At 52.5% G+C, this 25,288-nt stretch overlaps 8 protein-coding genes across 8 annotated transcripts in view; 3 read left to right on the top strand and 5 right to left on the bottom strand.

Moving 5' to 3' along the window:
- Positions 1-2,496, bottom strand: part of Z518_00513 (uncharacterized protein) — a gene marked incomplete at both ends in the record, with an annotated part of 3,864 nt that extends 1,368 nt beyond the window's left edge. The window contains 3 exons of the mRNA XM_013421115.1: positions 7-375; positions 431-2,018; positions 2,078-2,496. Of these exons, the coding sequence (XP_013276569.1) occupies positions 7-375; positions 431-2,018; positions 2,078-2,496 (2,376 nt within the window). The remainder of the gene's footprint in view (positions 1-6; positions 376-430; positions 2,019-2,077) is intronic.
- Positions 2,497-5,663: 3,167 nt separating this feature from the next.
- Z518_00512 (uncharacterized protein) lies at positions 5,664-6,696 on the bottom strand (the record flags this gene model as incomplete). The annotated part of the gene is made up of 2 exons (XM_013421114.1): positions 5,664-5,720; positions 5,782-6,696. The coding sequence occupies 2 exons, from the start codon at positions 6,694-6,696 to the stop codon at positions 5,664-5,666; spliced, it is 972 nt and encodes a 323-aa protein (XP_013276568.1).
- Positions 6,697-8,318: 1,622 nt separating this feature from the next.
- Positions 8,319-9,294, top strand: Z518_00511 (uncharacterized protein; the record flags this gene model as incomplete). The annotated part of the gene is made up of 2 exons (XM_013421113.1): positions 8,319-8,376; positions 8,435-9,294. 2 exons carry the CDS (start codon positions 8,319-8,321, stop codon positions 9,292-9,294), a joined length of 918 nt encoding a protein of 305 aa, XP_013276567.1.
- Positions 9,295-10,066: 772 nt separating this feature from the next.
- Positions 10,067-11,247, top strand: Z518_00510 (uncharacterized protein; the record flags this gene model as incomplete). Its single annotated transcript, XM_013421112.1, has 3 exons — positions 10,067-10,120; positions 10,179-10,463; positions 10,516-11,247. The coding sequence occupies 3 exons, from the start codon at positions 10,067-10,069 to the stop codon at positions 11,245-11,247; spliced, it is 1,071 nt and encodes a 356-aa protein (XP_013276566.1).
- Positions 11,248-11,881: 634 nt separating this feature from the next.
- Positions 11,882-19,329, bottom strand: Z518_00509 (uncharacterized protein; the record flags this gene model as incomplete). Its single annotated transcript, XM_013421111.1, has 5 exons — positions 11,882-12,745; positions 12,807-14,573; positions 14,642-18,882; positions 18,936-19,080; positions 19,138-19,329. The coding sequence occupies 5 exons, from the start codon at positions 19,327-19,329 to the stop codon at positions 11,882-11,884; spliced, it is 7,209 nt and encodes a 2,402-aa protein (XP_013276565.1).
- Positions 19,330-19,862: 533 nt separating this feature from the next.
- Z518_00508 (uncharacterized protein) lies at positions 19,863-20,439 on the bottom strand (the record flags this gene model as incomplete). Its single annotated transcript, XM_013421110.1, has 4 exons — positions 19,863-20,096; positions 20,190-20,252; positions 20,289-20,389; positions 20,412-20,439. 4 exons carry the CDS (start codon positions 20,437-20,439, stop codon positions 19,863-19,865), a joined length of 426 nt encoding a protein of 141 aa, XP_013276564.1.
- A 1,201-nt stretch (positions 20,440-21,640) lies between these two features.
- Z518_00507 (uncharacterized protein) lies at positions 21,641-22,984 on the top strand (the record flags this gene model as incomplete). The annotated part of the gene is made up of 1 exon (XM_013421109.1): positions 21,641-22,984. One exon carries the CDS (start codon positions 21,641-21,643, stop codon positions 22,982-22,984), a length of 1,344 nt encoding a protein of 447 aa, XP_013276563.1.
- A 1,034-nt stretch (positions 22,985-24,018) lies between these two features.
- Positions 24,019-24,969, bottom strand: Z518_00506 (uncharacterized protein; the record flags this gene model as incomplete). The annotated part of the gene is made up of 2 exons (XM_013421108.1): positions 24,019-24,746; positions 24,831-24,969. 2 exons carry the CDS (start codon positions 24,967-24,969, stop codon positions 24,019-24,021), a joined length of 867 nt encoding a protein of 288 aa, XP_013276562.1.
- Positions 24,970-25,288: the final 319 nt, after the last annotated feature.

Raw genomic sequence — 25,288 nt, 5'->3', positions numbered from 1 at the left:
ACTCACCCAATCAGTATGGCCCTTCAGTGTCTGCACCGTCGCCCCAGTTGCCGGATCCCAGAGCCTGATTGTCTTGTCGTCCGATGCCGACGCCAGCAGCTTGCCGTCGTGTGAGAACGCCACCGCACTCACCCAATCAGTGTGGCCCTCCAGCGCTCGCAACTCTGCACCCCAAGTAGATTTCACATTCGGGAAACCCTGAATCCAAGCTGGGATTTTGCTTTTGAATAAGTTCCTCACAATGCTAGTGGTAGGACTGAATACGAGCGCAGAAGAGTACAACTGGAGAGGCGCGCTCTCAATCAACGCTTGGTTTTTAGCGAGGAAACGCTCGGCATCGAAGATCAGACTGGCGATCTGGTCGCTAGATTTGGGCTGAATGTCGATGTTAGAAATAGGAATTGCAAGGTGTGACGAAAATCTCACTCACGGCAAGACATGCCTCTAACTGTCCAAGCATTGCAGCGCCCTCCTGTATCCGTCCTATCAAACTCAATGCTTCGAGCCAATGCAAAAAATGTTCTGAAAGGAAGTTGTGGGCGGAATCCCCGTCGGCAATTTGTCCTCCACTTTGTTCTAGATGATAGGCCCAGTACTGGCATGCGTATCGGACATCCGCAGTGAGGGTGCGGTCGATTATCTGAGTGCTAATGTCGGACCGCAACGTCCCCGGACTCAAGATCCCACAGGGATTTTTTTTCAAAGCACGCCGCATCGACTCAAGACATCTTCTTGTGAGCATCTCGTGTGCTCTCCTCTCATCAATCCAAAATGGACTATTTCCCTCCTTGTTGGGGTCGATGAGACATTCGCGGAACGATTGGTGTAGAAGTTCGATTGGAGTCTCTCCATCAGCCGGAACACGGAGAACTGAATGTAGATCAATCAAAGTGCTGTCCACAACTGTCTCGTCAATTCCGAGAAGACTTGCGAGAGCGATTCCAGAAAGCGGACGGGCAAGCAGAATAATTGAGCCAACCACATTTTTGAAAGCCGCTTCAGAGTGTTCCTTGGCCGGCCGGGCAGTGAGCCACGCATCCAAGATTGGACAATAAGTTTGGTCCAGTTGAGACACATGCCTTGCAGCTTGAATCAAAACGGACTGCAAGCGTTGTCGTGGATTACCTCTGTGATCTCCCACAAACCGGCAGACGGTAGCGGCGAAGATAAACAACGGGACTGCCATACCAGCCAGAGTTTGGATATCTGCATCTCCCGGCCAGTCAGACGGCAATGGGCGACGAGGGTAAAGGCTATTATGTTCGTTTCGTATTGACGAGAACGTGGTATTCAAATATATGGCAATGTCGCGCTCGATTGTCGGCCGAGGGATCTCGTGAAGGATAAAATCCTGATACACTCCACCAGAGATGTTCTTGAAGCCGAGCCGGATCGCCAGGTCCGGCCTGCTGGTTACAAAGGTCCGAAGACTCACAGATGTGATGTTCGGAGCTTGAGATAACAGAGACAGCATGGTTCTGACGTGTCCCTCCGACTCGCACTCGTCCAGCGCATCAACTACTATGATCAGCCTTGGCACCGGTTTCGGGGTGAGTATCTTTGACAGTGGTTGCAGGAAAAGCTTTTCGAATTGATCACTCAATGATTTGGCCGTCAAACTTGGATCTGCCTCGATCGCTTCACTGACCAATGGCGACAACGCGGGCACCTTCACGATCATTTGGCTAACGATCGTGGTGAAGAATCGTGACGCGTTTCCGCGATCACCTCCGCCCCTTTTGAAGAAGAAGCTGGCGACTAGTGTACCCTCCTCCGCAAAGTGTTGAGCGACCGTCCGTGAGATTGTGGATTTTCCCGTGCCTGCGACCCCACATAGCCAAAATATTCCTTTACTTCGTCGATCAACGGCCCATTGTTTGACTTGGTTTCGGAGATCGATTCTCGTGTCAGGGTGACACCTTGCATTTTGCTCGTCCGTATGCGAATCGAAGGCTGCTCCCTCAGCCGAAGGCAGCTTCGCGAGATCAACTTTGTGATGTAGGGCTAAGGTCAAGTGACTGTGTAGCATGTGCTTAGCGTGGTGGAATGATACCAACGACAGCACCCAAACACTTACGTCTGGTCGACTTGAAGAGCGAGCAAGATGGACTGTTTGCATCTTTCCAATCGACGAAGAAACTTGTCCACATCGGCAGTTTCAAAAGGCCACTTTAATGCTTGAACGTTCACTCGACTGATGAGCTTGCGCGCCCTGGTCGGAGTCAATCTCTGATTCAACACTGGAAGCTCGGATCTGCAGGTTTCAATCGCATCTTTCATCACCCTGGAAGCGGCGAGTCTGGCAGCGTTGGGACCATCAAGATGCTGGTGGACCTGTTCGAGTAGACCTTGCAATTCCTGGACCTCTTTTCGAAGCCGATTGATATCCTTTGTTGCATTCTTGACCGCACCTAAGTATTGACCGCAGGCAGAACTGATTTTGGCCGCCAGCTCAATTAGAGCGACCACACCTGCGGCTGCCCCAACGGCTTCCATGCGGACTTGTGGATTGCGGCTAGAAGTTGAGGTCGCGGGTCATTAAGAAGCATCGACTATGGCCGCAGTTGCGAACGATGTGAGGAGTTTCCCACATTCAAGGGGCTTGAAGGTGGAAAAGAGTCGAGTAGATGGGAGGCAACCATATTGGTGCCTACGGGCTACCATGAGCAGACAAATCATGGCAGTGTAAGGCTGATCTGGGCTTTGCATGGCGCCCTTTGGGCCTATGAATGAGATGGAGGGGTTGGTGTGTTGAGTTTGCGTCTCGGGTCGCGCCAGAAGTTAGCTTGCACGCGGCGGAAGCATAACCCGCTATTTCTTGCCACTTTATTTTTTGTCGGTGGGGTCCACAAGCTTGGCAGCAAACACTGAGGCGTTCGGGCTGTTGTTCACACCACCGCCACACTAACGAAAATAACCATGGCATCACAGTACGATGACTGTAAATGCTTTCTCCTACAATGCATTACCTTTTACCAATCTTCTTGAAGGCCTTGATCCATTTACATGACTTGCGCGAGAGCCGAATATCGATGTGGCGGATGGCGATTGGCGCTCCCTGGCGCTATTTATGATCGGCTCACAGGTCACTAACGCCTGGGCTTGTTTTCAGATTGCTGGCCGGGAGTATAGGTGCCGGGGAGGGCCAAGGGTTGCTGGCTAGGTGCTACGCAGCGGTAGAGAACGCCTATCTATGCGTGGGGTTGGCTGTCACATTGTGTCACGTGAGATAATCACGTGCCCTGGCTACCACAGGGGACCTCCCCAAGTCTCTACCCCTGAGTTCCGTTCTCCCTCCAGTTCTTCCTTTTGTGTTTCCTCGTTACCATGATCCTGCATCCCTATTTGATGTCACTCTGAAGCGTCCTTTTGCCCTCTAACCACGTTGTTGCCAACGATAGGAGTAATGACATGACCGTCGAAGCTATCTCGAATACGCTCATTGCCGTGAGCTTTGAGGAGCATGTGCATCTTCCATTGAGACTGTCCGGAGAATGAATCTGGCTCCGCCAGACGGCACCACGAATAGTTCTTGGTCAATTTCGAAAGACTCTCGTGCAGTTGTACGCCAGACTCGGGACATCTTCGATTAAGATAACAAGCACGTTGCCTCCGAGCTGTACAGACACGTTAAATGGAAAGATCAACTTGGCGACCGGGATGCTCTCATGGCGTAAACTAGCTCACCACTTTTGGTACTCTAATGTGGTTTTACAGGCACATTCACAATCTAGATGGATCAAGCCTCGACAATATACGCGTGTATATTATTGACACAACTGAAATTGTCAAGGACACATTTCTCTGAGACACCGACCTCATCCAAGTGCCAACAGCGAAGGAGATTGTGCAACTCTTTGAACTCCGCTAGAGAGAGCCGATTGCAGTTAACTTTATGTCGCCGCTCCCTTCGTCCAGACAACAATCACATCATTCACCAGGCCTTTAGAGCTCCATACTTTACCGGTTCCGCCGTACTTCGCAACATCATAATGATGAAGTTGACCGCTGCGGATGAAGACAGACGCCAATGTTCGCCTAGCCAGACGAAAGTAGAATCCTGCGAAGCTCTGCCAGAAGTCGAGCCATTCGGGTTCTCGTGAGAAGCATTCATGTCGACGTGTACTGGAATCACTTGGAAGACCAGCACTCTTCTGTGTTCGTCAGAATGATGTGACGATGCTGACTAATTTGCCATTTCTCGATGAGACAAAGAAGGCAGAGATTCGTCTCCGCAGCGCTATAACCAGCATCCAGGCAGTCAACGTGATCGACTTCCACAACACAGTTTGAGCGCGGGCGCGCCTCCAGACTATCTCTCGGCGGCTTGACACGGTGACGCCTTTGAGACATAGTATACGGGCAAGTGCACCGTCTTTTCGTGAGGTGTTGGATCCTGAATGCTATCGAAGCGCTGGGGGGCCCTCAAGATACATTAACCCAGTGAAGCTGTGGCCGGTCAACTGTGAAGTCTGGGATTGGTGGGAGGCTCTCCGGTCGAAGACTATTCAATAAGCAGTCGGTAGTTTGCAAAGGTCGCTGTGGGTGACCGAAGCTGTACGTTTGGTCTCAGGAGGTTAGTCGCAGGAAGGTTAGTCACGGGAACCCGCTCGTCGGTGATTCGTGGTGGAGGTGGTGGAACTATTGCAGATTTGAGAAAGGAGAAAATTGCGATGTATCCGTAAGGGGTAAGGCGGTTTCGGGCACCACGGTAAACATTGACTGACACGCATACGAAGAGACCTGCATACGTATATCGTGTAATAGTCGAAACCAACGAAGATTTCTCCCGTTCCGGGGATGGCATATGCATGCAGCCCGTTCGAGCAGGGTCGATTTCCGTCCGAAGCGAAATGCTCCAGTCCGCACTTGAAGATCAGCGACACGACACGCTTGGTTTTGATGCGAAGTGCTTGTGCATGGGAGTGCCAAGAGACAGAACAGCTTTCCTCGTGTGGTTGTTCAGAGAGCTGGCCCGTGAAGACCTTGATGTGGAGGATCTGGGGTCAGTGGGTCGTCGGTAGGAAGTAGGATTCGGGTCTCTCTATGCATGGTCCTTTCCGGCTGCCACACATTGCTCTCATTACTCGAAACTCGAAATCCACCCCCGGTTGCAAGTGTCAGAGTACATGGTCGACTGGGTTGCAATAATACGAGTCGTCGGATCTGCCCTCCGTATCTGCCGTTCATCTTTCACGGGTGAAGCTGTTTTCTGGTTATCATGGCCGGGACATGAAAGAGGACGTGTTGGCCAGGTTGGACCGGGTGAAAGAGAGAAGTTCAGTAGTATTTTCGCTCCTATCACCAGCCATTACAACTCCGTGCGATATGCGGTTTGGTCACATTAGGACGACGTGCATGGAACACCCTCAATCCATCGGCCATGTTCTAGCTTAATGCCATGATTAGAGTGGTTATCGTCATAATATTTATTGGTGTCAATCTCCCACATCCCATGACATTCAAATTGCATTTTGGTCTATGAATCTAGTTGGTAGGAAGTAGCGCTGTCGGGTGTGTTGAATTCAAAGGAATGTTCATCACTGTATGCCGCTCTCCTGAACTAGAATTGGAAACAAGCTCTGTAGGCCCTAATATCGAGAAAAAAAAATATTTAAAATGACCAAAACGTCGCTCATTTCAAAGACGACAAATGTGCACATTTACCATTTGATCACTTTCGTGGGAAAATATTCATCGATCAGCTCCATGTAGTATGGCTGTAGTGAGATGTTAGTCTGTGTCCAACGAAAAGGTCCAGTCGGGGTGTGATGAACATACCTTGAGCTTCTCGACACTGGGCTTCTCATCGCTCTTGCTGTAGAGGTCATATGGGTTGAACTTCTTGACCGCCTTGAGCATCTTCTCATCATGCTCGGTCATGAACTCTCGGTATGCTCCTTGTTGATGCCATGGGTAGAAGCTGTGGTAGCGGATCATGGCCAGGGCCTCGTCAGGAAGGGTAGACTGGTCCTTGACCACGTGGTAGAGATACTCGTCATGACCCCAAGAGAGCATGACATTGTCCAATCCACAGCCAGGTGCGTAGATCCCATACTGGGTGCTGTAGATGGGGTCGTGGAAATCTGGGTTGGCGGCGAAGGACTTGTGGCCGTAGATGATCTTATCATCGAAGGCACAGCCAACGGGGAAGGTGTCGCCCACGACATCCCATTGACCTTGAGCATCGAAGAAGAACAACAGCTTTCCCAAGTCATGGATCAAGCCCGTCAATTGCATCCAACGAGGACGGCCATCTCGGCGCATGGCTTCGGCCGATTGCAACAAATGCTCGATTTGGCTGAGCTCGGTGTCCGGGTCAGACTCATCAATGAGCGTGTTGAGGCGCTCGATGGCCTCCCAGACTGACATCTCCGCCCGGGTCTTGGACTTGAAGTCATTTCGGGCTTTGAGGTTGTAAGCCACGGTTTGCTTGGTGTGTTGCTCCAGGTAAAAGTTCTTGACTCGGTCGCTGGCCGTCTCGTATTGACGGAATTGACTCTTGTCCTTATCCGCGTCGAATCGAGAAGGCTCGTCGTTGTCGTCGCCTTGTTGTTGTTGCTGCCGCTTAAGAGCTTGGTCTGCTAGGATGTCTGCGCGTTCGATCTCATCGCAAAGGGCTTCCAGAGCGAGACCATCACGGTCTTGGCGGAATTGTGTAGGGTGAGAAGGCTGTTCGAGGAGAATGCCGACCATTTTGGAGGCTGAGACGTATCGGAGCGACCGACTATGGGCAGGACTCTCAAGTTGCTGTAGCTAGCTCTTCGTATGAGATCGGTGCTGTGTGACACCGAGCGGGAAGGAAGGAAGTGATGAGTGGAAAGTCGATTGATATGGGGCCGACCAGGACGAGGGAGGTATTTGTATATTCAGAACAATAGAATGAACGATGAGAAGCGACGGGAGATGATTTGGGTTCGGAAGACTGGGTTTAATATACAGTGAAGATGTGATGATGGTGGAAACCATTCACGATCAGCCAGGCAAACCGGCTGAGGAAACCAAGTATTCGGCCCCGTAACCTACCAGGAAATTCTACACTCCAACAGACATCAAGCAAATGGACCAGACACCCGACCTGATTCCACCATGGTGATTGGATGTGAAGAAGAGGATTCGTCTGCCCCAGACTGTGAACAGAAGCGACGAGCCGGAAAATCTGAAAAGTTACTGCATTGGGACGATGATATCAAGGGGCAAAACTCTGATGGAACCAGGATTTAACGCTAAGCGGATCACCGACACGCGGGCCACAGCCACTGGTGGAACTGGTGGGTTCGGGCCATGGGTTGGGCGGGAAATATTGCCATGGTGACCTTTTTGGCGGACGACATTGGGAGGATCATCCCAGTTCTTCTTTTTCCCAGAATGACCATTTCAGTCACGGTTCTGACACATGAGGTTGTGAGTTCTTGTCGAACATGAACCGTGTATTTCGTCATACCGAGCTTGTACGCCGACACTTGGAGGGATAGGATGGGAGCAGTCGAATACCAGTAGATTCCATGTGGCACAAAGAGCCAGGAATAAAAGACCGAAAACCCTTGTGACAACCCCGGGGGATGAACCAGCGGCCAGGAGTCCATACGGTGTGTAACAACGGGCAGACATACACAGAAAACCGGGGTCTTTCCAAAGAAAGGGTGTGAATATGACCATGATTTTGGATTTCAAGATGTTCTCCAGCCTGGGAGAAGAAGGATTGAAAGAGAAGCAGACCGGGACACGGGGCAAAGGACATTCCATCGGTGGAGAGTGACTAGGCGGGGTCCCGGTGAGAATTTCCCTTTTCGGCTGCTTTGGAAAGGCTGAGGGGGAAGGGAGGCAGAAGCCGGGCTTCGTCCCTGTTGGTTTCTAGAAACCCTGCCATTGTTCGTCTGTCCCATGCCCCCACGTCTGAGATGGTTCAATCTTATCCCACCTTCGAGATGACGCGCAGGGCCCGAGCTGACCCAGTGTCATATAACCATTCAGGCGGGAGCCCTATAGAGAGCCCTGGCCCGTAACTGACCCCAAGGTCACTACTCCGACTCGCTAATATTATCCGGCATCCTCAAATGGCTATCTCTCGAGAACCTTGAAGAGGAAACGGCTCGGCGAATTCAATGCATCCCTGGTCTCCCCTCGTATTTGGCAGGGAGAGGGACTTCACCCCGCACCACACAACAAGGGAAAGAGCGCGGCTTATCGATATAATTTTTGGCCGTTTCACAAAATCTGCCTGCGCCATTATCCTCATCCCAACCATTTCCCAGTCGATTGCTCACCTGATAGATTGATAGACGAGACCACCAAGAACTCATTCCACGCCGGACACCATGACCGACATCCTGTTCGAGCTCAACACTGGAGCGACTATCCCTGCCTTGGGTCTGGGTACGCGGATTCCACAGGGCCAAATATCTTCTCAAATCGCAGACTAATTCCTCAATAGGGACGTGGCAAAGCCCTGAAGGGCAAGTCCGTGCGGCGGTTGCACATGCCATCCAGTCCGGGTATCGACACATCGACTGTGCCTACGTCTACGGAAATGAGAAAGAAGTCGGAGAAGGGATCAAGGAGGGTTTGGCTGCCACGGGGATCTCCCGGAGGGACCTGTTCATCACGACCAAACTCTGGTGCACATATCATACCCGCGTGGAGCAAAACCTCGACAAGAGCTTGGGACTGCTGGGCCTGGACTACGTCGACCTCTACCTCATGCACTGGCCCATCGCCATGAACCCCCACGGCAACCATGAGAAGTTTCCCAAATTGCCCGATGGGTCCAGAGATCTGATCCGGGAACGATCACATGTCGACACCTACCGGGACATGCAAAAGCTGCTCCCGACCGGAAAAGTCAAGGCCATTGGGGTGAGTAATTATTCCAAGAAATACCTGGAAGAATTGTTGCCGCAGGTCGCCGTCGTCCCCGCCGTGAATCAGATCGAGAACCATCCGTTGCTCCCGCAACCAGAGATTGTGGACCTTTGCAAAGAGAAGGGCATCCACATCACCGCATACAGTCCTTTGGGAAGCACCGGAAGCCCATTGATGCAAGATCCCCATGTGGTCAGATTGGCCGAGGAAAAGAAAACGACGCCCAGTTCGACTCTTCTGAGCTATCACATTGCCCGGGGAAATTCGGTGCTGGCCAAGTCTGTCACTCCTTCTCGCATTGATGAGAACAAGAAGATCGTTCCCCTGTCTGACGCCGATCTGGCTTCGTTGGCCGAGATTTCCAAGAATGGTGTGACCCGATTTGTTTACCCGGAATTTGGTGTGCCATTTGGGTTCCCCGACAAATCTTGAACTCGGGGGTCCGAGTATGTCGAGCGGAAGGGTGTTGATGTCAATACTCAACGACCGGGAAATGAAAAAGCTGAAAAACTTCATGGATAGATGTACCGACATTCGATAGGGCTGAGAAGGGTAATGGGACGGCAATAGCCGAATTAGATTCACCTGTATACCGATAACCCGGTCACCCTCACCACGCTGATCTACCATGACACACTTCCATTGGAATCAATTTCCCGACCTTTCTTGGTCCCTGCTGATCACTTCCACCACCTCCGAGTGATTGGAACCAACAAAACCCCTCGCCTTCTCTCCGCTCAACCATGTCGGCTATATCTGACAATTCGGAAGGTCAACCGACCACAAGGAAAATGAAACTTTCCCTGAAAGAGTCCACAAGGCAAATTGCCTACTGACTAAACCTGTGACAGGGGCCGTCCAATGCGGTGAGTGTGCTATTCTTGGTGACCAGCGTGTCTCGGTCATAATCCATCCATCGTACTTTGTGACACATCGTGGTTATCATAGATTGTGCGTCGGAACATCTGGACATATAAGTTTCGATTTCTGGAGACGTGGTTCATCATCATCTTCCTTCATTATCATTCTACCATTTTCCCTTTTTTTTTGGGTTCCCCCGCATTTTGGACGACCTTGAAAATTCACAACGGGATTGATACTTACGAAATACCTTGATCCGGGACCCTAAAGACCATATTCAGCAGAAGTCAGCAGCTAGAACGGGGAGGATTTCTTCCGGGCAATACGAATCTAGATCGTCACTATGGAGGGCGAGGGGAAAATGCTCAATATTGCCGTCGCTGGCTTAGGGCGAATGGTACGTCGAAATCCATCGACCGACATGTATTCCGGCAAGCACTGACAATCTTCACAAGGGCAAAAGACACGTCTCTACACTCCAGGCCCGAGTCGATCGCGCTCGAGTAGTCGCCGTCTGTAGCGCGGCACCTCATGAAGTGGAATGGGCTCGCAACAATCCCGACTACATCGACTTCGGCATCAAAACCTACGATTCATACGAGGAGATGTTAAATCACGCCGGTCTTCAAGCCGTCTGGATCTCCACCAGCACAGACGTTCACGCCAGTCAAACCATCCAAGCAGTGGAAAAGGGACTCCATGTCCTATGCGAGAAACCACTTAGCACCAAGTTGGATGAGGTAGTCCGGATGGGCCTCTTTTCCAATTATGTGCTCCGCTAATCACCACCAGGTCGAAACTATCATCCAGGCCGCCCAAGCACGACCCGACCTCAAAGTCATGGCGGGCTTCTCCCGCCGCTTCGACGCTTCGTACCGCGATGCACACGCGAAAGTCGCAGCCCACACGATCGGCGAACCGTATCTCATCCGCAGCAACACGTGCGACTTGCTGGACGAAACGGGGTTTTTCGTCCAATATGCCCGACGCAACGGGGGGATCTTCGTCGACTGTACGATCCACGACATCGACTTGGCCCTCTGGTTCATGGACAATCCAAAACCCAAATCGTGCTTCGCGGTCGGCACGCTCAAACACCATCCGGAACTCGCCGAGTCCAACGACGTGGATAATGGCGTCGGTATCGTCGAGTTCTACGGCGGCAAAATCGCCTACTTCTACTCCAGCCGCACCCAGTCGCACGGCCACGATGTCTGTACCGAAGTCACGGGCACACAGGGCAAGGTGATGGTGAACGTGATTCCAAAGTCGAACAATGTCGTGCTGGCCGATAAGTTGGGCATGCGTCATGAGGTGCAGCCTGAATATTGGCAGCGGTTTGAGGATGCGTTTGCCACGGAGGCCGCCGAGTTTGTCGACAGTGTGCTGAATAATAAACCGGTGCCTGTTGCGCTGGATACGGGGTACATGGTCATGAAGATCGGGCGGGCGTTGCAGGAGAGTCTGCTCACCGGGCGGGTGGTGAGATTCGATGAACAGGGGAACAGGATTGAGGATAGGTAGGATGTCGCTTGGAATAGAACGTGATAGATTGTGGCAGGAGGCTGTGAGTATTGGATAGACCTTACGATGGTAATGCTAAGGCGAATTCTCACGTTTGTTGAACATCCCTTCCCGGGTTGACGGCGCTCTCCCTTCGCACGTCGAGGAGAGGGAGAGATATATATGGATAGAGAAAATCCTTCCTGATTTATTGACTACAGATCTCTTGGTTCCTGCGACACCATTGCCAGTTGGCACCGGTCACAATAATTCCCTCCATCCTTCCGATAAACTTACCAGTTCAAAGCTATCATCACGGTCGTCTCAGTTTGTCATCAAGGCAGATACCAAATTCACGATTATGGCAGATTCAGTCTGGGTATAAAGAAGGATGTCGAAGCACTAACGGGAGAGAGAAGGAGAGATTGAAGATATTTGTTCCCCAACCCCCAGTCCCCCCCCAAAAAGAAATTTTGGGATCTCAAAGGGGAAGAAAAACAATTTGCACAAGGGGGAATGTCAAATATGTTGTTAGTCTCCCTAATGTCAAAATGATACCCATCAACTCCATTCTCTATATGTCTATCAATCCTCCAAAACATTTCCATATCCTGCAATCTTGTGATCTTTGGAATTTTCGTTTCCTTCATCCTTCCTATTCTCGCAGCTCCTCGCTGGCACCCTTGGCCACATCCTCATTGACAAACTTGCTCTTGCTGACGATCATGATGGCGAGCTTCTTGAGTGGCATGGGAGACAAAATCTCAAACACCGAGACATCAGCCTTGACCTCTCGGAACAACCAATTGCGGACTTCGACCGCCTTCAAACTATCAATGCCAAAGGAGTGCAGTGGCTTGTCCGCGTCGACGTCTTCCGGCAGCGAACCCATGGAATTGGCCACGTTGGACTTGAGTGCGTCTTCGACGGCATCGGTGGCTTCAGACACGCTCGTCGCTCCGGACAAGACGGTCTTCAGCTTCACTTTGCCGTCACCGCTGGTACTGTCCGTGCTGGTCGAGGCACGGTGATCGAACTTGCGATCCTTCGGCCACAAGCTCGTCACGCTCCCTTCGCGATCGAGGTCCGCGCGGATGCCGACAACCACTTGTGGGGGCACCGTAACACCGTCGGCAGTGTGACCGCGCATCGCCGCCTCAATGGCAATGTTGACTTCTCGGTCTGCCACCTGCACGGGCACCAAGTGTCCATAGAGGGCGAGGAAATCTTCGACTGTGAAATCGGCCGTGAAGTGGGTCGCGTCGTTGACCAGGCCGATGTTCAAGCTGGTGCCGGCCAATCCTTGACTTCGGCGATAATTGCACAGTGCATCGATGTATGAGTTGCCCGCGGCGTAGTTGGCTTGGCCGGTGTTTCCAATCACCGAGACGACGGAGGACAGGGCGATGAAGAAGTCCAGGTCCTCGGGCATGTATGTGTGCAGGTTCCAGGTTCCGGGGATCTTGCATTGAGTGGCGCCAACCCATTTGTCGTACGTCATGTTCTCGAGAACGGAGTCCTAAAGAGAAATGAATGTCAGCAGCGCGCGACATGAGGAAAGAGCAAAAAAGGAGACCTACTCTCAACACCATGGCCAATTGCATCACGCCCTTGATGCGCCAACCCTTTTCGGCGGCCGTGGCGCGGATCTGGGCCAGTTGGCTGGCATCACTGATGTCGCACTGGGGTGCGTCAACCTTGCATCCACGAGCCTCGAAGCCAGCGAGAAGAGCTTTCTGCGCTGGAGTGGTGGCGCCGGAACGAGAGAGGAATACCAAGTGTCGTGCCCCGCCCTGGAACATGGTCTCGGCAATGTTGGCTCCCAATCCACCCAGACCGCCGGAGAGGATGTATGTTGCCGTGGGGTCGAGTTGGAGCGGAGCCGGCTTCTCAGGAGTCGTTGGCACCATTGCGTCTTCTCCGAAGTTGAGCGTGATGATGCCTCGAGTTTGCTTTGACTCGAGGGACTCGACAGCATCCTTCAGCTCCGAAGCGGATTGGAAAGCCCGAGGAAGTGAACCAATTTCCTTGGCCTCGAGCTTGTCGAAGACTTTGGTCACGAGGCTGCTCATCAGCGAGCCCCTGGCGTTGACCAGGTGGTCGAAGTCGACGTTGGCATAGCTTATGTTGCGCTTGAAGATGGTCGCGTGGAGCTGGTCCACGTCGGCGTCGGAGTTCATATTGACGAAGCGACCAAAGTCATTGACCAGCGAGCACAGGCTTCTCAGAGTCTTCCCTGAAGCAGAGCTGAAGACAATGTCAAAGCCACCCACCCAGCGGGCCAATTGAGGTTGCCATTCCTTGCTCTCATCGAAGATATGGTCTTCTGGCACACCGTAACTCACGAGTGTTGACCGGGAAGCAATGTCGCCCGCCGCAACGACGTCGGCTCCGGTTGACTTGGCGAGTTGCACGGCTGCCTGGCCCAACGCCGTGTGTGCGGATTCGATCAAGACCTTGTCCAAGCTGCTGATGTGTGCGAGATTGAATAAAGCGTGATAGGCCGCGGCGTAGATGATGGGCAGGCCCACTACTGTCTCGGGAGACAGGCCGGCTGGAATCGCGCGGACCAGAGACTTGTCCTGAGACAGGTGAGTCTTGCATGTTCCTGACCCGATGACGGCGACTTGTTGGCCGGGCTTAAATTCGGAAACGTCGGATCCCACGCGAGTGACGGTCCCGGCGGCGTCGCGACCAACAGAGCCCTTGGAGATCGAGGGGAGATCGTTCTCCGTCAGGGAGATGGCAGAGACTTGAATCTCCACGCCAGATGGCGCAAGTTCTGCTGCAGGCTCTTCGTCGTCGAGCCAACGAATGTTGGCCGCTCCAGATTGACCGTCGTAAGCCAGCTTCAAGGGTCTGTTGGTTTGGTGTAGAGGAGCCATCACCGGTCTGACGTTCACAGAGTAGAGCTCCAGCTCGCGATCCATGCTCTTGTCTTCAATGACTCTGCAGATCATGACCTTGCCGTCAGTCTCGGCATACTCCATTTCGGGAGTCTTGGGACTATCGCGAGCCGTAGAGTCAAAGACCTTGAGGACCAAGTCGATGGTGGTGTCTGCTTCCAAATTCGCGCCGGGAGAGAGGTCGATGTGCGGCAGGGTGATTTGTGGAACTTCGGTGCGCACCGTCCGCAGCATACCCGTTGCAACGGCGAACGGGATCGAGTCTCGAGTGATCACTTGTCCGCCCCGGGTGACCCAGAGCATGTAGGGATTCGAGGCGACGATTCGCTTGAAGTGTTCCAATTCACCACTGGTCCAGTTGATGACCAAGGGGGTCTCCGCTTCCAAGAACGAAAGCACGCCTTTGTCCTTAACGTCCACAGCGGCGTCCAATGTGGCAATCTGAAAAGGAGAAAAATATCAAGTCAGCGGTCCCAGAGTTCTTTCGGATGGGAAATGGACATACTCACCTGTGTGTTGAAGCCCTTGCTGGAGAACTTCTCCACGAGCTTGTCCAAGAGGATGGAAAGGCCGGAGCTGATTTCGGCTCTTCTGAGAAGGACGAGGTCCTGGAGCTCTGACGTTGACTCTTCGGCATATCCAACAAAGCCTGTGACAAGCACCGTCTTTTCATTCTCCATGCACAGTCCGAGATCGTAGTTACCGGCTTCAGCAAGAGCTGAGTGCCACGCTTCACGGCCTGCAACATCCGCAGGCTTGTCGCCGGTGATGATCAGCTTGCCTCCTTGTGCGACGAGTGGCTTGAGGGCAGTGGCTGTCCTTCTGAAGTCTGATGCGCCGATGATGGCACAGTCATAGGATTCCGTCGAGAATCCTTGTTCAGAAACGGCTGCATCCAGGTCGATTGTCTTGTAAGTAATCGACAAGCCATCAGAGTCGAGCTGGGCTTTCATTGTGTCGAGAGTGCTTTGATTCTGACTGACCACAGTACATTGCTGGAATCGCAGTCGTTGGTTATTCAGAGGGGCCAACTTGAGAAGAGCCTCGTTGAGATCCGAAGACACGTCCGTGGTAAAGAATAGTGCTCGCAAATCAGCGTCTTTATGGCAAGCTCGATCAAGGAGAAGAGCCAATTGTGAATTGCTCTCGCCACCATTAACCTTTAGGAAGCTCTCGGCCTCACTGGTAGACATGATATCGAGATCCTCCTTCCAGATAGGGACGGCAGTCCGCTTGGTCTCATCAGAGTTGTCATCGGCGTGGCTCCCACTGTCGTGAGAAGAGACTTCTCTTGCGGCGATGGAGATGATGACCTTGGGTTCAGACCATTCTTCATCCGAAAGAACAAGTTTGCCAGCCAGATCTCGACCGTCGATCATCGTGCCTTCCGTATATCCCACATATTTGGCACCGGCTCCCTGAGGGGTGTTGGCAGAAATGTACATCTTCTCCATGTTGATGGGGACGGCGGCTTCTTTCATGGGCTCACCGGCTGTGAATCCAATGAATAGTAGATGGAAGATGGCATCCAACGTGGCCGGGTGGATCCAATGAGGATATTCAAAGTTGTGAGGCATGATCGCTTTGGTATCGGGAATCGTGACGGTTCCGTGAGCACGATGGGTATCGGGAGAAGCTTGGGCTTGTGTCAGGTTTTGGAATAAAGTTCCGTAGTTCATCCCAATGGCTTGGAGATCTTTGTAGAAGGTCTCAATATTGACATCTTTGGTGGAGGTCTTCTTGATGTCCTCATACACGGCGGCGTGGTGCCGCCATTCCGTATCCTCGACTTCCTCGCTAGGAGCGTAGACAAGAGAGACGAGGCCGGATGAGTTCTCGGTCCAGCTGTTGCTGCCTGGGGGCAACGAGAAGAGGGTCCAGCTGTAGCAGTCTGGCAAAGCCTTGTAGGGCCGGAGGCTCAGGGATGTCTCGACGGCTTCATCTGCGGATGGAATGACCAAGCCTCGGCCAAATGTAACGTCTTGAAGCTCAATACCCTTTAACGTCTTTTCCGGATTAGCCAGTTGGCGGGCCGCCTCGATGGCCATGATGAGCATACCAGCACCAGGGTACAGGATGGTGCCGGTGATTTCGTGGTGGGCCATCCAAGGATTCTCTGGGATTCGGAGAATGTTGCGCCAATGTGGCTCGAGATCGTTCTGGTTGTCAATTGGTGCACCCAACAAATCTGTTCGAGGTTCCTTCTTGAATCGTTTGGCCGTGGTCATGCGAGGCTCGTACCAGAACCCCTTAGAATGGTTCCAAGGATATGTTGGCAGATCAGAAAGCACCTTCGTCTTGCTCAGCTGATTATCCTGTCCGTTGACTTTGGCCAAGTCGATGGTGTGGCCAGAAGCCCATAGGTGACCAGCTGCTTCCAATGCAGTCATCTCAGCGTCTTTTCCTCGCAGGACGGGAGCGGCGTAGGTGATGGTTGAAGAGAGCTTGTTGTCGACTGCAGCCATGATTTGGTTGACAGGTCCCTTCAAAGCTTCGTGGGGACCCACCTCAATTGCGGCACTCCATTTGACGGGAGTCTTTCGTCGTCCCTTGCTTTGCGAGTGCAACAGGAGACCCGTCACAGCGTCGTTGAATCGGACGGCGCTCACCATGTTTCTGACCCAGTAGGAAGCGTCAAGCTCAGTTGGAGCTGCCAGCTTGCCCGAGACAGACGAGTACATGACGGCTCCATTTCCTTTCAGGGGTGTGAGATCGCCCATAGCTTTGAGATAGTCGTCGGCAATGACTTGCATGTGTGGTGAGTGGTATGCTGTCTTGACACGAAGCTTTCTGGCAAACTTGCCCTGGGCTTGAAGGAGGCGCTCCAGTTCAGACACCGATGAGTCGTCGCCCGAGAGCGTCACGCTGGACGGGCTGTTTATGCAAGCCACCACCGCGGAGCCTTCAGGGACTTGCTTCAGATATTCTTGGGCTTCTTCCTCGGAAACGCCTGCAGCCATCATGATTCCTTTTCGATCACCGAGGCGGTTGCCCACATCGGCAGAGTAGACCCCTCGCCAGTAGGCAATCTTGATCGCATCCTCATGACTGAGATAGCCGGCGGCGTAGGCGGCGGCGATCTCACCGCTGGAGTGTCCAACAGTTGCTTTGGGAACAACACCCCAGTGGCGTAGCAGTTCAATCAAAGAAATCTGAAGGACGGAGCAGATGGGTTGACTGAATTCTGGAGAGTCGATGCGGCTCTCCGAGCCTTCCTTCTCGAGCTCCTCGAAAACGTCCCATTCACAGCCAAAGCTCTCGAGGTACTTCTGCGATTCGGCAGTCGCGGCTCGGAAGACTGGGTTCGAGAGGAGCTGTCGGCCCATTTGAGGCCACTGGGCGCCTTGACCAGTGCAGACGAACATGATGTTGTCATCTTTTGATGCTCTCTTAAGCTTGGGAAGGCCTTTGGTCAAGGAGGCAGCAAGGGTGCTCGTTGAGTCGGCAACGGCAAAGCTGCGATAATCGAATTTCGTTCGGCGGCTGGCAAGAGTATAAGCCAGGTCATCGAGGTAGGCTGCTTGATCTCCAAGAGACTCCTTCGTCTCCTTGTCGGCCTTGTCGACAAGTGAGTCACGGTACTTAGCCGCCATCCGTGGTAGACCTGCCTGGTCTTGAGCTGAGAAGACGAAGAGTTTTTTGTCTCCCGATCTGGAGGACACATCGGGGTGGGATGGTGGAGTGCTGGCGCCGCCCACGCTCACACCAGAATCGGAGCCAGTTTCGTCCTCGACGGCAGTGCTATGGTTGCCCATGATGCCGCGACTCTTCATGTAGTGGTAAGCGTCATCCAGAATGACATGGGCATTGGCACCTCCATATCCGAAGGAGTTGACACTGATTCGGCGGAGGCCGGGAGAAGGCCATGGCATTGTAGACATGGGAAGGGCAAGTTTCCAGTCATCGAGACGGAGTTTAGGATTGATTTTCTCAAAGCCTGCATTTGGGGGGATGAGCCCTTTTTCCAGACACAGCACCGACTTGATCACGCCGGCAAGACCGGAACACCCCTCGGTGTGACCGATGTTGGTCTTGATGCTTCCGACGTACAGAGGCTCCTTGCTGGCCTCTCTGGCGCGACCAAAGGTTTGGCCAATGGCAGAGAGCTCCATCGGGTCACCGAGAGCAGTGCCGGTTCCATGTGCTTCGAAATAGCCGGTGTCATTGAATGACAAACCCGCCTCTTGATAGGTGAAACGGATGAGATCCGCCTGAGATTCAGGTGATGGTTGCGTGATTCCCGGTGTCTTTCCATCTTGGTTGGCACCGCTGCCGCGGATAACTGCACGGATAGTATCTCCGTCTGTCAGGGCCTGCTTCAAGGGCTTCAAGAGAAGGCCACCGATCGCTTCACCTCTTGCATATCCGTTGGCGCGATCATCAAAGGAGTGGCAGATACCATCAGGGCTGAGGAAGTGCATGTTTGTGAGAGAATGCATCATGCTCGGGTATAGAACAAGGTTGGACCCCGTTACCAGTGCCTGTTTCGACTCCCCCAGGCGCAGGGACTGGCAGGCGGAGTGCAAAGCATACAAGCTGGACGAACAAGCCGTGTCGACCGTGAAACTGGCCCCTCTCAAGTCATAGAACCAGGAGACGCGGTTGGAGAGCATGGCTCGTCCAGTGCCAGTCGCGGCATTTGGTGCGTGGTCGAAAATGTCGTGGTTAGAAAGCAAATCGTAGTCGCCCGTGAAGCAGCCACAAAAGACGGAGGTCTTGCTGCCTACGAGTTGGTCGATAGGGACACCAGCTAACGTTCAGTTAGTCAAAGTACACAGACGCGTTCCGCGAAGGCCACCAGACCGTTTTCAAAAGTTTCATAGGAGACCTCGAGGAGAAGGCGCTGCATGGGGTCCATGCCCGATGCTTCTTTTGCGGTGATGGAAAAGAATGGAGCATCAAAGAGAGAAACATCTTCCTTGAGGAAGAAGCCGTCTTTGACATTGACCTAGAATGATGTCAGTATTGACCGAAAGAACAAAGATGTATACGATGGGAGACGTACTGCTCCTCGTCGGTCGTGGCTTGGATGATACCAAGTATCAGCATTGAATCGGTCGGCCGGGATCTTGGAGTGTCCTCGTCGAGCATTGCTCATCATATCCCACAGATTGTTTGGGTTCGAGGCATCTCCGGGGAAGCGACAAGACAAGCCAACAATGGCGATTGGCTCAATCTTGTCGTCAATGTGTGCCATGGTTGCTTTGATACAGGAGAGCGGGGATGATGATCAAGTGCTCAACCAAAGAGTGGACGGGTGAACTGTCTTTGTCATCAATGCAATTACCATTTCTTGTCCGCCGAGAGGAGGAAGGTGGAAGAGTCGTGATGACAGAGAGTCTACCACAGTGGCCATGGCACCGCTCAATCTATATCGTGGGCATTTGTGCCTGAAGTGGTGACAAGGCTGCGAATGACGGGTTCCGTGATGTCGCTGCAAGGCTGAGGACCGGAGTCCCAATCAACCGACTCTTCAGAGCTTGGCTCCTTCGGCGAGTTGGGACGGAGTTTCTACAGGGATCGGTTGCTCCTGATCAGAGCAAATGGAGCGAAATAAGGTGTCGTATCGGAGGGACCAGACCAATTGTCGGGTTCTAGCCACTTCCTAAGGCGTGTTCCTGTGCCTGTTTTGCTACTTCGGATTCATTTCAAACGTTACCGACTGGATGGCCACCCTGTCCAGTCATATGGATCTTTACTTGAGGAGGGAGGGATCTGCATTGCCAGACCTTATGCACCCGGGGGCTTCTTCGCAGGCTTCTGATGGGCCGAGGCGTGGAGTAAGTCGGCGATGAAGCCTCCGGAGCCGTGAAAAGGGTTCCACCAGATTCCTGACTTTGAAATCGTCACGCCGGTCGACGAACATAAGCAATCAGCAGGGGGAGGCATGGTGGTATACACAGATTCGAAGTCGGGGGAAGAGACAGTCTCGGTGGGTAAGGAGGAAAAGGGAATACTCGGTTCCTAGGATGGGGGGGAGGCGCGGGGGGGATCAACCAGGTACGTACGAAAATGGTGTCTTTCCACGTTCATCCTGACCTTCTTCATACTCCCTACCTGAATGGATTCGTCCCTGCAGAATTGAGCCAGGGATTCCAACTTGGAGACAAGTCTCCCACCCTAGAAGGAATTGTTCCCTACCTGTCATCTACTTACCTTTTGGGGTAGAAGATCTCGAATACTACTATTCGGGAGATCGCCCGTCCTAGGACATATTCGCTTCTGAATGTGGACAAGGTGGCCGGAGGTAAATACGTCTATATTAGCGACTGAACATACATGAATCAGGTGGATCACTAACCAACATTTTCTTTGTAGCGAATACTTCATCGCTTATTGGCTCGTTTATCGAACATGATACATCTGTTCCAATCAATTGGAGAGAAGAGGGGAATACGGAGTGGACAACACAGTTCTCATACCAAGTCGATGGCGAGGTGAATGAGGAGATGTGCTGTTTCCAAGCCTGCCCATTGCAAATTAGCTTCATGGGCGATTTCATCAATGCCGTCAATCTCTCTGAAGAGGGCCTGGTGCGCGTTTTCCTTCATGTACCGACGATTTGGCCTTGACTGGATGATGGCCTTTGGCCCTGCATCATTCAATGAACAAGCTTCTGGATCCTCCAGGGATGTACAGCTTTTATCTTAGCAAGGTGGGCTCGTCCCACGTTGACGGGCAAACCACTCGGCGGATTTGAATTGTCCTGTCGAAGCTAGAGTGCTCGATTTTGCTGCACCATGACTTAAACACATGGACGGCATCCGCAGGGACCTCCTAGTACTGATTCTCGAGCTCTGCCAGGCTAGAAAATCTCCTTAAGGTCCTCGATGTTGTTGCATCAAAGCCCGTCGGCGGAGGTTGTTGAGGTCAATATGTTTAAGCATTTGCCAGAGTTGGCTGAGAGGAAAGGGAAATCGGACATCAGAAACTTTCGTGTTGAATCGCGCTGTCTGATCCACCGCGTCACTGTAGTTACACTCCCATTAGGTAGCAGGAATAAATCCACCGAGTGGGAGATGGAAAGCATGCCCCGGTTCGAGATGCCCACTCTTTCCCTTGGCCCCTGTCCATCGGGTCCCCCTGGTCGCCTCGTCCCCATCCAGGGGACCCGCGCTTGGCTTCCAACGCGATTCGATTTGCCTGCCAACGTGTCGTTTGTTGTCTCTCGTTCATCCGGGACCATGTGCATGTTCAGCCCCGTCACTTGACACTCTTCCGACCAATTCTGCATGTTCTTGAGCCTGTAAAAGATCTGCAGTGGTAAGATTGTTGATGTGGATTGTTAATGACAGCCTTCAAGGGCAGCTTCCTAGCTGCAAGCTAGGCCCAAAGTGAAAGTTATGGGTTAGGATTGCGAAGTTCGTTTTCGTGGGACCTGACAGTACGCCATCATCTCAGAGACATACAAGAACCACCCCCATGCCAGCATCCATGAACTCGGGTTCGAAGGTCAAACCTCGAATCCTCAGATTCCCTCACTGTTCACTGATCCTGCACGTGCAACAATGACTTCAGAGCCGAGATCCGATTGCTCTCCGGTGCCCAATATTCGAAACGCCTGTGAAGAGTGTCATAACCGAAAGATTCGATGCAATATTCCCCATGAAGGGGGATCGTGCCAGAGTTGTCAGAACAACAGTCGGCTCTGTTTCTTTCTGCCTCGAAACAAAAGTGGCCGGCCAAAATTCACTCAGCCTGGAGGCCCCCAGCCAAAATCTTCGGCGAATGCTGCGGCCATTTCCAGTGCCGTTGCAGCGGCCATAGCCAAAAATGAGAAGATGACGCTCGATTCTGAACCAGGAAGTTTCTCCACATCGAGGCCAAATACAGGCTCTACACAGTCACCATCTTCTACTCCCGCACCAATGTACGCCATCTGGCCGAGTCCGCAACAGTCGCAGCAGCAACAACAGCCGCCGCCGCAGCGACAACCTGCGAAACCAGCTATGCGTCGAGCCACCACAGACAGTCTCGAAAGGGGATTCTCAGACGGGTTCCTGGACATCAACGGTGCACCGGCTTTTGACGTGGGTGACATGGATATGAGTATGAGCTTTTCACCGACCGACTTCAGCCAAATCAGCAGTGATGCGAGCATTTTTGACCAAGTTCCTCGATCGAATGGCATGCAGCATCGGATGCATAGTGCCAGTGAGTCCAGCTTGGATTCACTTAATGGAGACCCTAACGGAGCCAATTCCTGGATGTCTGCGTTGACATCGTTCGCAAACACACCGATCACCATACCTGGCACACCCAGTTCGGCCAGTGACGGCAATACGTTATCTAAAGACTCGTATTCGAATCTTCTCGGTCTTACGTCTCGGCTTCAGAAATGCTATGAAACAATCCAAACAGGCATGATTATGGGATATGTCCCCTCGCATTGCTCCAAGGACCAAGTCGAATCCATTCTCAAAATTGTCGACGACAGTTGTACAGCAGCCTGCAAAGTACTAAAAACCCAGTACAACGCGGCGGTGGGGTCCAATACAGACACGAGCGTGTTTCTATCTCTGGATCCGGTACCTGTTCCCCCCACGGGATCTGGATCAGTCAACCAGTCCGTCATAGTCCTTGTCGTGGCGATGGTGTTGAAGATTGTGGAAGTATGTGAGTTGCTGATCCAATGTGGACTTCCATCTACACAATCCAACCTCGACAATGTTTTGACCTTCAAACGGCTAGAGGTGAATGTCCTCCAAACCCGGATCGCCCTGAATAATATCTTGAGGGTCGATCAGGGTCTTTCGCACCTGACAGAGGACGCTACAAAACGAATTGGTGCCATACAATCAAAACTCGGACACATTGAGACCGAATCTCAGTTCCCCCCCCACTATACTTGAGAAGGGAGTGGCGAACCTAGAGTAGCAATCTAACGTTGACATCCACGAGGGTCAGAATCCGTCAGATCCACGAATTGAATCCCGCAGGCTCGTCGGCCTTTCCAGACGCCGAAAAGCTAACCGAACTGTGTCAGTATCATGCCGAGAGCGCGACGTGGGGGGAGGGGAGTCTCCAACCTAGGAAATAAAAACAAACAAGAAGCGATCCTAGAAGGCCATGACTTTATGACGTAAAGACTTTCCATTCGTTCCTAGTATCAGTTCTGCAGTTCCATCGGGATTCCGGGGTGCTGGACTCCTAAGATATTCCTGGGATCACCCTTGTACGGCTACCTGTGCCCTGCATACATTGGAGGTACAGATATTTAGACCGGGGGTTTCTGCTTCGGTGACCGTGGCTATACTTCGGATTTCCTGCATCGCAGAAAGCATCATGATCACGGACGATAAAGAGATCCCTACTTCAATGCTAATCAATTAGTCGAGAGTCTGGGGGCTTGAAAATCCTCAGATGCAAAGGCGAAACTCGCTTTGTGATGATGAATCTTCCAAGGATTCGGTTTCAGTTTGGCAACGAAGAAGCAAGTTTCATATGCTGCTCTCCCTAGATTCGGAGACAAGAAGGGTCTTCGGAAACTCCAGAGCTGATACGTAGCATGCAAAAGGGAACCCAGTCTTCTAAATGCAAATGCCTTGAGACCTGAAGGCTGTATGATACCCGGTGCAGCGACGATTGGAGGTTCTCACTCGGTACGGGGCGACTTGCTCCTCCATCATACAACGGCACACCTAGCCCTGTCCACACGATGGAAACATGATTCTGTAAAGCCGTCTCTTTTTGGCCCGCTATACCCACCATGAGCACTCCTATGGGCGTTGAAATTCTGCTCCACCTCTCCTTGGATCTCATCTTCTTTGTCCGTCGACAGCAACAAGAGCACGTAGCCGAAGTTCCAAGCACTTTCTCCAACAGATGGACCACCTCACCACGGCACCTCACCATGACACCTCGCCACCTGCGGGCCATGCCTGACTTACAATCTGCACAGCACCGACTGCTCCTCACCTTCTTTCGCAGCCCATTCCATAGCCTTGACTGCCTCCTTAGCTTCAGCCACGTTCCTCGGCACATCGTGACCAGCCGAGTGCTCCAGCCATTTCGCCATGCCCTCCTGGCACAATCGATACACCAATTGACTCTGCTCTAGCATGAACGGGTTATCCTTTTTCCCCACCACATGCACCGTTGGCACCCGAATTCGCTGCTTGATCAGCTCTGGATGAAGGATCCGAGGGATCAACGCCGCATCCCTCCTTCGAAACACCTCTTGGTCCGGATGCCCGTGTAAAAACCCGCCGTCGACCCCGGCACTCAGGGCCTTCGCCATGGTCTGGAACAGTGTCTTTGCATCCTGGGGCAAGGCCGAGAAATCTGCATCGGGAAACCCTGCCAATTGCTCGACGTCTTTGTCGCTCAGATGATCCACTATTTCGCGACAGCAGGATTCGTCTGGCGTGAATGAGATGATGCTCGAGAATATCATGGCGAACTTGAACGGTGGAGGCGTGTCAGGTCGATCGATTTCGTGTTGTAGCAGGTATGCAGCGGCGAGCGAGGCACCTTGGCTGAAACCGAGAATGCCGTCGAAGGGTCCGTCTTCTTCGATGACCTCCGTAATCATTTCGTGCGCTCGCTTCACCGATTCGGGCGCGAAGTTGTCGTAGTAGCAGCTAAAGGGGCCGGTAGCGAAGGCACCCAGACCTAAGGCATGGGACGATTGATCAGTTCTCCTTCCTTCACATGTACGGGGAAGAGGATGTGAGCTTGACCATGGACATTTCATACCTCGGGCTTTGGGGCATTCGACCTCACCCTCAATGTAGACCGGCTCAATACTGCTGTCGGCGACGGAAAAGAATGTGGAAAGCTGATTTGTGAGGACATTGGCGTTGGTGCCATAACCGTGCAAACAAAGGAGCCTCATTTTGTCGTCCGCAATGCCTGGATTTCCTAGAGATTTAGAGTAGTTGAAACATACAGTCCACAGTCGTCATTCCTACAGCATAATCACGACTCAAGTAATATCAGACCATAATCGGACCTTGAGGAGCATCAGAAAGAAGGAGTCAACCCTGATCGTTCAAGCGAACCATTGCTATGGGCCGACTGAAGCGAAGCTGAAAAACTGACCGAACCCGCCGAACGGTGGCAAGGGTGATTGATGCAGTGCCGTAGCAGTTTTGCCAGCCAGTCATATTCTATACCTAGCGGTGACGATCTGCCACTTTGGGGCCCAAGGGGAG

Source organism: Rhinocladiella mackenziei (assembly GCF_000835555.1).
Source record: "Rhinocladiella mackenziei CBS 650.93 unplaced genomic scaffold supercont1.1, whole genome shotgun sequence".
Classification (NCBI taxonomy): domain Eukaryota; kingdom Fungi; phylum Ascomycota; class Eurotiomycetes; order Chaetothyriales; family Herpotrichiellaceae; genus Rhinocladiella; species Rhinocladiella mackenziei.
Note: the sequence above shows the minus strand (reverse complement) of the source record. Positions and strands in the feature narration are given on the sequence as shown.